This window comes from Dendropsophus ebraccatus, chromosome 10, assembly GCF_027789765.1.
Source record: "Dendropsophus ebraccatus isolate aDenEbr1 chromosome 10, aDenEbr1.pat, whole genome shotgun sequence".
Classification (NCBI taxonomy): domain Eukaryota; kingdom Metazoa; phylum Chordata; class Amphibia; order Anura; family Hylidae; genus Dendropsophus; species Dendropsophus ebraccatus.
In genome coordinates, this window is record NC_091463.1 from 27,207,197 (window position 1) to 27,219,851 (window position 12,655).

At 45.0% G+C, this 12,655-nt stretch overlaps 1 protein-coding gene across 1 annotated transcript in view; it reads left to right on the plus strand.

Annotated features, from left to right (window-relative positions):
- Positions 1-12,655, plus strand: part of CRB2 (crumbs cell polarity complex component 2) — a 74,928-nt gene that overhangs the window by 36,634 nt on the left and 25,639 nt on the right. The window contains exons 3-6 of the mRNA XM_069985974.1: positions 212-407; positions 515-654; positions 1,940-2,122; positions 2,568-2,681. Coding sequence (XP_069842075.1) covers positions 212-407; positions 515-654; positions 1,940-2,122; positions 2,568-2,681 — 633 coding nt within the window. The remainder of the gene's footprint in view (positions 1-211; positions 408-514; positions 655-1,939; positions 2,123-2,567; positions 2,682-12,655) is intronic.

A 12,655-nucleotide genomic window follows, 5' to 3' on the forward strand; every position in this document is an offset into this window, starting at 1 on the left:
AAATGATAACTTAGAACCTGCCTGATCTACTAAATTGAGGGAAATATGTTCATTTCCCATAATTCATCTACTAATGTAATATATTAAAAAAATACATTTTGGCATGGTTGTCCTTCAATTTCAAAGGGAATTGTCCAAAGCGGAGAGCAATGAGCTTCTAACATATCATCCTGTTATATCCCCCTAATATAGTCATTCATTGTTTCTGAAGGTGTCAACTGTGAGACGGAGATTGACGAGTGTCAGTCAGATCCCTGCCAGAATGGAGCCACATGCCAGGATTACATTGGCTTCTTCACCTGTGAATGCCCTGCAGGGTATGAGGGCCTCTTGTGCCAGCAAGATATCGACGAGTGCCAAAGCCAGCCGTGTCAGAATGGAGGAGAATGCATTGATGCCATTAACAGGTTGTCTGCTCCAGATTCTTCCTTTTCCCTCTTATGATTGACAGTCAGTGCTATAAGTGATGCTGCATGGCAGCCGGCACATTGCTCACTTGCCTTCTAAATTACAGGTTCCATTGTAACTGCACTGACACAGGATTTATAGGAGAGACGTGCGAAATTGACATCTTGGAGTGCGCCTCCAACCCCTGCCTGAATGACGCCACCTGCCAGGAGGGAATCAAAGGCTACAATTGTCTCTGCTGGGCAGGTAAGTGCTTGTCCATCACACGGCACATTCAGATTATCCCAACTCCACAATACAGCAGTGAGAAAACCGCCATTCAAGACATACGTACTATACAGGCAGCCAAGGCAGTAGATGTGCAGCCTATAGCTTTGGCCCCTCTAAGGCTCACACGATCCGAGAAGTTTACAGCCCATTGCTTTGTATTGGGATATTAAGACGCTCTGTGACTACACTGATCTGTGCCATAAAAAAATAGGACATGTCATTATTCGGAATGAAAACACGGAACAGATTCCCCTTAGAAATCAATGAGATCCGTGTTTTTCACGCATGTACACGGATGTGACGTGCGTTTTCATCTATAAAAAACAAGGACACAGATGCAAAACACAAGCAAAATGAATGACAACACGGACGGTTTTATATAAATCAGGGAGGTAGGTAGCAGATCACAATCGTGGACCAGGAAAAACACTGAACGTGTGAACACTGCCTTATTCACACGTTCAGTGATTTTCAAGGTCCGTGGATGAAGTCTGCAATCTTACTCTGTGCTCCATGAAAAACTATCCGTGATTGCATCTGTTTTGCATCCGTGTCCGTTTTTTCACGGATCTGTATAAATCTTTTAAAATTACACTGATTATATCACATCCGTGTCTTTTACTGATTCCACGGATGTCAGATCCGTGCAATCTGTGAAATACACAGATCTCATAGACTTCTATGACGGAATCCGTGCCGTCATCTCGTCTGAGGTATGACATGTCCAATTTTTTCACAGAATGGATTGCGGATCCGTGAAAAAATTGTATTGCGGTATTGGTCAGGTCTGGTGGTATTATCCAGTCATGATATGGCGGTATTCATGGGAATTCCTTCAAACAATATGCAGACGGCTCTAATCATTGATTAAATGTGGAAATTTGTTTATGTTTTAAGCAGGTAAAAACCAGGAAAAACACGATTCAGACAATGTTTCTACATGTAGAGAAATGCATGTGGCCGAAACCACTCACCCCCACGCTCCCCATGATGGGGCATGTTAGGGTTTAGTGCCTAGGGCAGCAGCAGCTGTTAATACAGCCCTGGGTATGTTTACAAAGAGTGGTAATAAGGGGAACCCCCCCCCCCATAACTGCTCTGGACCCATGCCCCATGCTGAACCTAGGTGCATGTACTATAGTAGGCATGTCTAAAGTGTATGATAAAACATGAAGCTAGCCACATGTGATGGTTCTCCAGGTAGTTCTGTACCTCATTCTCCTCTCCTGATATTATATGGATTACATTGCTGTCTGTGCAGGATATTCTGGAGATCACTGTGAGGTGGATATAGATGAATGTGCTGACCGTCCCTGTCTATACGACAGCCTGTGCATGGAGTTATCCAACCAGACGCTTTATGGGGCACAACCGGAGTTTAGCTCGAATTTCACCTATGACAGTGCTGCAGGATACCTGTGCAGGTGTCAGCCAGGATTCACAGGTAAGTGGCTTCTAGCTATGTCTGTTGGCTTCATTAGGGTCAATTGTCATCAAACCTGAGACATTATTCCAATGGGGAGGATTTTTTCATTGGGTTGTTCTGTTGACTATATAGTGTTATTCAACACCACATCACCATTGATCAGCTGATCACATGATATAATAGTTAGGACATTGCAGCTGATCACATGATGTAATAGTAAGGGCATTGCAGCTGATCACATGATGTAATAGTAAGGGCATTGCAGCTGATCACATGATGTAATAGTAAGGGCATTGCAGCTGATCACATGATGTAATAGTAAGGGCATTGCAGCTGATCACATGATGTAATAGTAAGGGCATTGCAGCTGATCACATGATGTAATAGTAAGGGCATTGCAGCTGATCACATGATGTAATAGTAAGGGGATTGCAGCTGATCATGTGGTTTTTACTACTTCTAGGGGAAAACTGTTCGGTGAACATCAATGAATGTACCTCTGCCCCATGTCAGAATGGCGGATTCTGTGTTGATCTGATCAATGAATTTGAATGTCTGTGCGCTGCTGGATACACTGGTAAGTCAGATCATTATGTATTACTAAACTCACTGTAGATATGCTATGTAATATACTATGTCATATGCAATCTTTGATCTCGGGGCCTGGGACCAGGATGTGTCTACTTATGTGTCATCCGTGGATGTGGGATAGATTCGTCTACAGCCCCGGTGATCACTTACAGTGCTGTATTATGAGGCTTCTGCTGGTGACTGTTACTGCTTTGTGTTGGCAAAATCTGTGTAGTGCCACTTCTATGGTGGTTGGTCGGGATATAGCTCAGCCAGATGTTAGTTTGTTGTGACGCCAGTGCCGGTCGGGCACACAGGTATGGTGGCACACCTGCTTTTATTTTAGATAGGCTGGCTATACCCTTTCCCCTGTGGTCGGTAACCTGCCGGGCTATTTGGGGGTCCCTTGGGCGCTTATCACGGTGGTCTGGAGTGGAGTTATGACCCAATCGGACTATTGGTACCGCCACCCATAGAAAGGGGAGATGACCCAAGGAAGATGCAATGTCTGTGTAGGTGTTTCGCGAATAACCACTGAGTCCAGTTAGAATAAATAAACTCTTCTTAACTGCCGGAAGGCTTAATACGGTGATATACAGCAGGATCTTGATTTGATAATATACTTTACTCTTTAGTGACCCGATCTGTGCTGGGAGTTTAGAGAGAGGTATAACTGTGCTGACCGAGTTGCATGCTGAGAGGTAGAAGAGGTTTAGAGAAGTAGAGAGGAGGATGTCAAGAGAGTCCAAACCCAGGGTAGAAATGGGCTCTGCCGGAACTTTAGAAGGAGAATAAGTAGAATACTTGAGAGTAGAGAAAATACTTGTGCCCTTGTTTTAACTCTTTGGTCTTTGCACCACCTATTGCCCACCAGTGTCAGGCGACCCCTCCTAGAGGATGACACAAGCCCCAGGCCTTGTTACCTGGGATGAGCAGAGTGGTCAGAGTTCTCTGATGACACCTGCACTGTGAGATAGAGTAAGTAGGCTTCTAGCAACTTTGCTCTATCCGGGTCAGTTCCTTTCTTCTGTTGGATACTGTCCTGCACTTTTAGACTGGTTTTCGGCGTGGGTTGGGGTGATCCCTGACTTGTCCTCTCTAAGTGTGTGTTCAGCACTTGCATAGTGTGGAAGTGCTGCTTTCAAGAAAAGAGTGCTAAGGTGTCTCATGTGCGTCCGTCCTCTACAGAGACCAAAGTAAGACTCGTCCACAGGGGACCTGGCATAAGCCAGGGCCCTTCTTGGCTACTACAGGGACCGTTCTGGCTTGTGTCCTTCCTCTACAACAACCAGAGTAAGACACACCTAAGTGTGGCTACACACTCCCCCTGTGACTTCCTTCTACAGCGTCTGTAACGTGTGCTGTGAGTGGGCGAGAAGAGAGTACAAAAAAAAAAAGGGAAAAGATAGGTAGAAAAGAGAAAGTCCCATTGGTGCACGGATCCTAAAAACAATAACCCTTTAGTTACATACAGCTGTGCAATACTTAGGTACACAAGTACAGACATTTGTGAGGGGTGTAAAGACTAGAAACACCTGTGGTGGAATACCACACAGGCATAATGGGAATTATAGTTTTGCATCCGCTGGAAGGCCTGGGTTTGACACCCCTGCTATAGAACATAAAAAACTGCAGAGTAATGGACTTAGTCAGGATTTGAAAAAGCATAACTACTTTTTTTGTAAAAACAGTACAAGCCCTGTCCTCAGGTTGTTTGTGGCATTACAATTCAACTATATTTACTTCAATGGAACTGAGCTGCAGAACCCTCATGTTTTCATGTTCATGTTTTACTAAAGGGGTACTCCAGCAAAAAAAAAAAAATTACTTTCAAATGAACTGGTGCTAGAAAGTGCCAGAGATTTGTAATCCACACCTATTAAGGCTATGTTCACATTACGTATGAGACCGGCCGTTCCGTGACCCCGGCCGGGTCACGGAACGGCCGGTCTCTGGCCGGATCATCTCAGCCGGTACTTAGGTACCGGCCGGATGATCTTTCGGCCGCGGAGCTCTGATGCTGGCGCATCAGCGCGCGCCCGCATCAGAGCTCCCCATAGCACACAGTGAAGCCGGCCAAAGCCGCTCGCTTCACTGTGTGAACTGACAGGTCTTTCTGCGGCCGGAACTCAATGAATTCCGGCCGCAGAAAACTGACCTGTCAGTTATTTGCGGGGTCGCACAGATCCCGGCCGGAGCGTATACAATGTGTGCACGCTCCAGCCGGGATCCCATTGAAGAAAAGCTATGTTCCACAGCGCAAAACTACGGCCGTAGTACGGCCGTAGTTCTCCAGTACTTATCAGCTGCTGTATGTCCTGCAGGAAGTGGTGTTTTCTTTTCAGTCTGGAGAGCAGGAAATGTTTTCTATGGGGATTATCTCCTGCTCTGGAAAGTTCCTGTTAGGAACAGAGGTGGCAGCAGAGAGCACTGTGTCAGACAGGAAAGAATATGCAACATTTTGCATTACATACAGCAGGTAATAAGTATTGGAAGACTTGAGTGTTTTTTTTTATTAGAAGTAAATTACAAATCTCTGTTGATTGTAAAGAAAAATTTAAGGCCTAACCTGTACTGCTTCCCGGCACAATCTTCTGAAAAGAGAGGGGATAGGAACTAGGTGTGATGCGATGACCAAAATTCCTGCAAAAACATTGTGCAGCTACAGAACATAATGTGCAGTCATGGTTTCATTCTAATGTGACAACTGCGACTGTTTCCTGTCCCCTCTCGCCTCAGAAGGTCGCACAGAGGGTGGAAGTAAGTGCTTGGGGGGTAGTACAGGAAAGATCTTCTCTGAACATCAGACAATCCTTTTAAGACAAATGCTACAATTAACAGTATGGCACCAAACTAAGGGCCCTATTACACCAACAGATATCTGACAGATTATCTGACCGATTTTTGCAACCAAAGCCAGAAACAGACTATAAACCAAGAATAGGTAATAAAGGAAAGACGGAGATTTTTCCTCTTTTCAAAACCATTCCTGGGTTTGGCTGTAAAAATCTGTCAGATAATCTGTCAGACATCTGTTGGTGTAATAGGGCCCTAAGAAGGGCGCCTATCAATCCAATGTGGTAGCTGTACGTTGACATGGTATATTACACCCTCCTTACATACTATCACAGCCTATGGGGTATGTATAATTGGTAAAGGTACATTCCTAAAATGTAATTGCTTGCCCAGATGTTACCGTTACGCAGGTTTCATTACTTTTTCTCGGTATATGAGGTGCAGGCCTTAGGGAACATATTTCCCTTAATAAAAGGAAATGAGGTCTCAAGAACAAGGGATTTGGCTCTGCTTGCAGACAGTGACCAGTGGAGGAGTCTGCCATGGCCGCCCTCAGTCCTGCTGTGTCAGCCCCCCTGGAGGGCAGCGGAGGTTGGGAATGCTGTGGGAGCTGCAGGTTATAAACAATATGCTGGAGGATGAGCGAGATGAGGACAAGTGGGTCAGGTCAGTGGGCAGAACAGGTCGCTTGTTTATTGATGTGGTATTACAGTATAGCCTGATATGATAAAGTAATGTCTGTCTGTGGAGCAACGTGTATGATCATTCACTGCAGGTAACATTACATTAACCTTGACCAAGCTGCGGGTCTCCAGCTGTTGCAAAACTTCAGCCATGATGGAATTTGTAGTTTTGCAACTAGACAGTACCATGCCACCTAATAAATGTGTTGTGAAGACATCCCCTGCAAAATGTGCACTGTATGAACTAAGCATGGATTTACACTGAGATGCGGATTTAAAGGGGTACTCTGAAGAAAGAGAAAAAAAAATTCAAACTGGTTGATTTTGTAAATTAAAATTAAAATAATAATAATAATAATAATAATAATAATAATAATAATAATAAAAACTCAAGTTCCAGTACATATCGGCTGCAGGAAGTGGTGTATTCTTTTCAGGCTGACACAGTGCTCTCTGCTGCCACCTCTGTCCATGTCAGGAAAATCTGTATAATTTTCTGACACCAGTTGATTTAAAACCCTCTTTTCTCCATTGTACCCCTTTAACATGGAATCCAATGAGGAATCAGTGTCAGAATAACTACTTGTGACCGTACCCTAATAATGTGAGGATGGGGAGTAAGCGTACAGCAGATGTCGGGATCTTGTCATATTGCCATCAGAACATGCTGATATAAGACATTATGGCGGAGATTTATCAAACATGGTGTAAAGCGAGACTGGCTTAGTTGCCCCTAGCAACCAATCAGATTCCACCTTTCATTCCTCACAAACTCTTTGGAAAATGACAGGTGGAATCTGATTGGTTGCTAGAGGCAACTGAGCCAGTTTCACTTTACGCCATGTTTGATGAATCATAGTATATTCTGAGGGCCTAAAGCTTCCTAACCAGTCCGTAATGAATTCCACCTTGGTAACTGTACTGATAAAATAAGTTGATAAGTTGCAGATAACTCTGGCAGAGAGTACTGTACCTTTAAGGGAGCATGCACCACTTGTTTAGTGAGCGAAGCGAGGCCGGGAATAAACAACATGGCCTGACAAGAAGATAAAGCCACTAATCCCCTGCACTCTGTCTATTAATCCCTCCAGAGTCAGCTTATTAGTTCCTATTAGGATCATAGACCCTTCACAGGCATCGTGAGAAGAGAATGCAGACCCGGCTGGGCGAGTGACTGTGACCACCACCGGGCACTGTACCCCATTACAGACCAAGCTGGAATATAGTCACTTATCAGACTAAAATCCAGCTATATTTGTCAGTGTTCATTACCAGTGTACGCTCCTGTATCCTTCCTTAAAGGACAACTCCCACAAAAATTTTTTTTTGCTCATTTAACACACATTACAAAGTTATATAACTTTGTAATGTGGTTAAATACCCGGCCTGGCCCCCTTCCCCCACTTTCGGACCCCCGACCCCCCACCCCGGAAGTTAAGGAATTTATACATTACCTATTACGATCGTCACGGTCCTCTTCTCCGGGGCGGCATCTGGTGACGACGACGTCAGAGCCGAGGGGCGGTCCGGGTCTTCTTCCTCCTCGGCGTCTTCATGCAAAGTGAATGGGGATGAAAAGGCTGCTGGTGCACATGCGCACCAGCAGCCTTTTCATTGGCTGGAGCGCATCACATGGCTTCCAGCTTGCTCAGCCCTGATTGGCTGAGCTTGCTGGAAGCCATGTGATGCGCTCCAGCCAATGAAAAGGCTGCCGGTGCGCAAGCGCACTGGCAGCCTTTTCCATCCCCTGGACCCGGAAGTTGGAGACATCGCTGGATGGCGGAAGGCGGCGACGGAGAGGCGGACGGCGGGCGAATCGAGCGGCGATCGTCACCGGAGAGATGGTGAGTATGGTGTCTGTGTGTGTCTGTGTTTTTTTTTTTTTTTGGGGTCCCGCGGGAGTTGTCCTTTAAGGTCTTACACATACTGTTATGAAGAAATATAGCAGCGTCCTGGGCTAGCACTCTACTGCTGTCATGGGGTGCAAGAAGGACTTGTCTTGTCCTGATGCTTATAAGAAGTACTGTGACTTAAAGGGATTATCCAGGATTACAAAAAGCACAGCTTTCTAGCAAAAACAGCACCATCCCTGTCCTCAGTTTGTTTGTGGTATTACAACATACCTCACAAGTGTCCCTCTTTTGGAGGGACAGTCCCTACTTTTGAGCCACTGTTCCTCTTTGTCACTTATATGTCCCTCTTTTTAATCTAGGAATTTGCATTAATAAGCTTTCTATGTTGCTCTAGAAAGTGTCTGGTTTCCTACTGTATATTAGACCCAAACTTGCAGATTCTCCCATCATGTGGTGCAAGTTGGATCCTAAGAATTGTTATACTCAGATGAATCATGTGACATTATGGCTGCTGTCACACATCATATCACACATGCAGATCATATGGCCCCATACGCATATCTGTAGGTGTTACCGATATGTTTTTGGCTCATGATCTGTGGCGCAAAAAATGGATTGTGCGTCCGTGTCACCTATATGACACGGACACAATAGCAGACAGTTACTGAAACATATACGTAATCCTGTCCGCGGTTCCATAATTACAGACAAGGTTACCGGTGTGTGACTATGACCTAAGGATGCAGTCACGCATACAGGATCTGCTGCAGATTTGCAGATATCAATGTAACTAAATGCATCAATCTGCAGCCTATCCTGTATGTGTGACTGCATCCTTAAATTAAAAAGTATGGAAATTTTCCTAGACTGAACCACAAGCGTCCCTCTCTGGCCGCCCAAAAAGTTGAGAGGTGCAGTATGTGCAGACCTGGTCCTCAGGTCAATGTTATCTTCACTCTCCAGGACAGTGTTACTATACGGTGCTCTCTGAAACCCTTTTTTAAAGGGGCATTACGGCAAATTAAAAAAAAAAAAAATTCCGTTAATAAAGTTATACATTAGACCCTTGGAAAGGCATTACCTCTGACCATGTCCAGCAAATGTAACGTTAAGGGAACTGTAGTTCTATGGTGGTCAGTGTGGAGGAAGGTCCAGGCCAGGTTCTCCCAGATACTTCCTAGCATAGCAGAAGTGTTGCTGAACCTTCCAGTGCAATTTATTATGAGATTGGTATCAATGTATAATCTATCGTCACCAAAACGGAACATAATGGTAAAAATAACATTATCCGCTGTGACTATATAAAACATAAAATGCACCTGTCATTTCAAAAGATTTAGGGGGGAAAAAAAACATGAAGTTTTGTTAGATTAACCCTTCATAGTGGTAATCAGAGCTGGGCTGTTTGTCAGTAGTACATACACAGGTTCTTCCTTTCCCTTACTAGTTTGGCCAATCAGAGGACAGCTCTCTTTTCTTGCTCTCTTCTATGCTATGACACAGTGCTGATAAAAGTGCACTGAACTGAACAGGCTGGCACTGTACTAAGGGGTAATTAACAAGGTATGCCACTATACATGGTATAAGAGGGAATGAGAAGAGGTTATTGGTGCACTGTGTTTGCTTGGCATTGTGTAAACACGAAGGATAAAAAACAAGAGCACAGAAATGAAAGGGTTACAGTAAGCAATGAACAGCTGCTGCTGAATATGATGATAAGCCTGCAGGCTAAAGAGAAGGCAGGGGTTGCATTCAGGAGTCAGCACTGTGTGCAAACAGTAGTAGAAACATTTACACAAGGGACAGCTGGCCAGAACTTTATAGGAAGACAGAAATGAGATGGAGTTCTTATTATACCTCAGACACAGTGAGGAGCAGGCAGGCTGGCAGATTGCGGTCTCCTGCACATAGCACTAGCTAAGCCCTGCCCCCACTTCCTGTGTTCTGTTCAGATCTCTCTCCTAAACCTAACAGGCAGTAGACAGCACATTGCAGGGAAGGGAGACACCTAGTGGCAAAGACCATAGAATTATTATAATTTTTTTATCTGAGGTTATTGTAGTTAATTGATTTACAATTTAAGAACCACAGAGGGTATCAATAGATATAGGGGGACATTTATGAAACATTTGCCAGGGAGAAGGTGCAGATTCGCCGGAAGCAGGTGTACATTTAGTACACTGGGCGCAGATTCGGGCGCCCGGCTGGCCGGACTCACTAAGAGGCGTGTGCCTCTTAGTGAATTTTGCCAGGGAAAAGGGTCCGGGGCCTAATATAAGATCGGCCCCGCCCCCGATTTTTCGAGTACTCCCTCACATTCCCCTGCAATATTCCTCAAATGAGGCTGCTCTGTTATATTGCATATTGAGTACATAGGTCAAAGGGGTAGTGACTCTCCTTAAGGAGAGCTCGTCATAAAGACGTGTGGAGACTTACAGACCATTGCTGTTCCACTGAGAATTCTGGGAAGAAAGGATATGCAAAGTAGCTCTCACACCTCTTAAGCAAAGAGATGTCCCTTCAAGTCAAGTCTCGCTCAGTCAAGGAGCCTTAGAACATTGCACAAGCCAAAAAGACAGAAATGGCTGCACATCGCACCCATGGCTGACACAAAAGCTTATTCAGCCACATTTAAAACCAACATCAGAAGTTAGTATATAATTTGGCCAAACCATATTGCCTCATGTACCACGTGCAGGTCTTCTGATACACGAGTCCCTAACCAAAAAACATCACTGTGCCGGTCAGCGACCTCAATCCCCACAAAACGAGCGCAAGCAGAGAAGGGGGGCCATGGAATGTCCCTGCAACCCCATTGTCACAGGACCAGACCCTAAAGGGCCCCCCCAGATCCCGCAGGCGCCACCGGCGGAAAAAGTGGACGCCAAGCAACACAAGTGTGAACAAGCTCTTACCTCTCTCCATTCCTCTGCAGGTGGAATAGGAGAATGCTAGGAGATCCTCCCCTTATGTACACAGGTGCTTCCTGCTAATTTGGATCACATGGGTCTTACAAAGCACGAGTGCTAGCCACAATGAAAAAAGGGACAGAATACATAAAATATGCACAAGCCAAAAAGACAGAAATGGCTGCACATCGCACCCATGGCTGACACGAAAGCTTATTCAGCTACATTTAAAACCAACATCAGAAGTTCTTATATAATTTCGCCAAACCATATTGCCTCATGTACCACGTGCAGGTCTTCTTATAGAGTCCCTAACCAAAAAACATCACTGTGCCGGTCAGCGACTACAATCCCCGCACAGCGTGCACAAGCAGAGAAGGGGGGCCACGGAATGGCCCTGAAACCCATTGTCACAGGACCAGACCCTAAAGGGCCCCCCCAGATCCCGGAGCCTTAGAACATTGACTGGGGATTTTATGCCAAGCCAAACAATCTCTCCAAAAGGAAAGATTTCCCATCTGCAGATAGCTATTTTTGGGGTTTTACCCCTCGTCAGTGCAGAGTAGGGTGTTGGCTGGCTAGTGAGAGGTCTATAGACGTGGGTCAAAGGGGTAGTGACTCTCCTTAAGGAGAGCTCGTCATAAAGACGTGTGGAGACTTACAGACCATTGCTGCTCCACTGAGAATTCTGGGAAGAAAGGATATGCAAAGTAGCTCTCACACCTCTTAAGCAAAGAGATGTCCCTTCAAGTCAAGTCTCGCTCAGTCAAGGAGCCTTAGAGTACATAGTAATACACATAGTAAAATTATTAATATTAAAATAAAAAAATAAAAAAGTTGAGTTGTTATTCTACACTCTACAGGGGTGGTGCTGTTTTCCGAATTAATCAGCTGTGTTTTTTCTAATTCTAGATAACCCTTTAACAATAGGCCAATTCTGATAACACATCCACTTGCAGGGGGGGGGGGGGTCAGCACCTTTTAGGCACCCTTAGAGCTTGTCCTGGGCCTGATTTATACATAGTAAATGGATAAAAGTTTCATCCTCATTCACAGTCATTCACATGGCCATTTAGTCAGTGGCTTTTAAAGGATCTTTTATGTGGATACAATCAGCAGGTTCCTCCTATTTGTTTCTATGGGACAGAGCACACAGGCATCCCATGAGTCAGCAGTGACAGGGGCCAGCTGGTAGTTTGCACCAGGAACGGATTAGATGTGTAGCCGAGCTCTGTGACTGGATACAAATCCAATCCTTTTTGCCTGACTGGTATGAGGGGGAGAGGCTGGTGCTCGCTCCACGCTGCGCCCATCTCTGCCTCTTCTCCGCTCCTCACTCTCCCCAATGCCTGTGATCACACCATGAGCAGGAGAACTGCTGCAGCCATCTGGAGTGCGCTCTATCTTGTTTCAGGTAAATGAGATTTAGCCTGGAGGTGGGGATCACAGCATCCATAAGAGCATTCACGCTGATCAATGGAGACCTAGAGGTTAGAGAAAAACTACTGTAAGAACTCTGCTTCTCCAGCTTCTAGGCACAGTTGTAGCTCCGCATACTCTACCCTTTACTTATCTATCCCTTTGTAAGGTTCTTTTTGAATTTTCCTGGAAATATAATGATGTTTATTTACGCGGCGCCAACATATTCCACGGCACTTTACAATAGTGACGGGAATTGATCACGCAAGTGATGTTGTATATGTGAAGATTGTCAATCGTAAAATCCGTCAACTTGGTTTT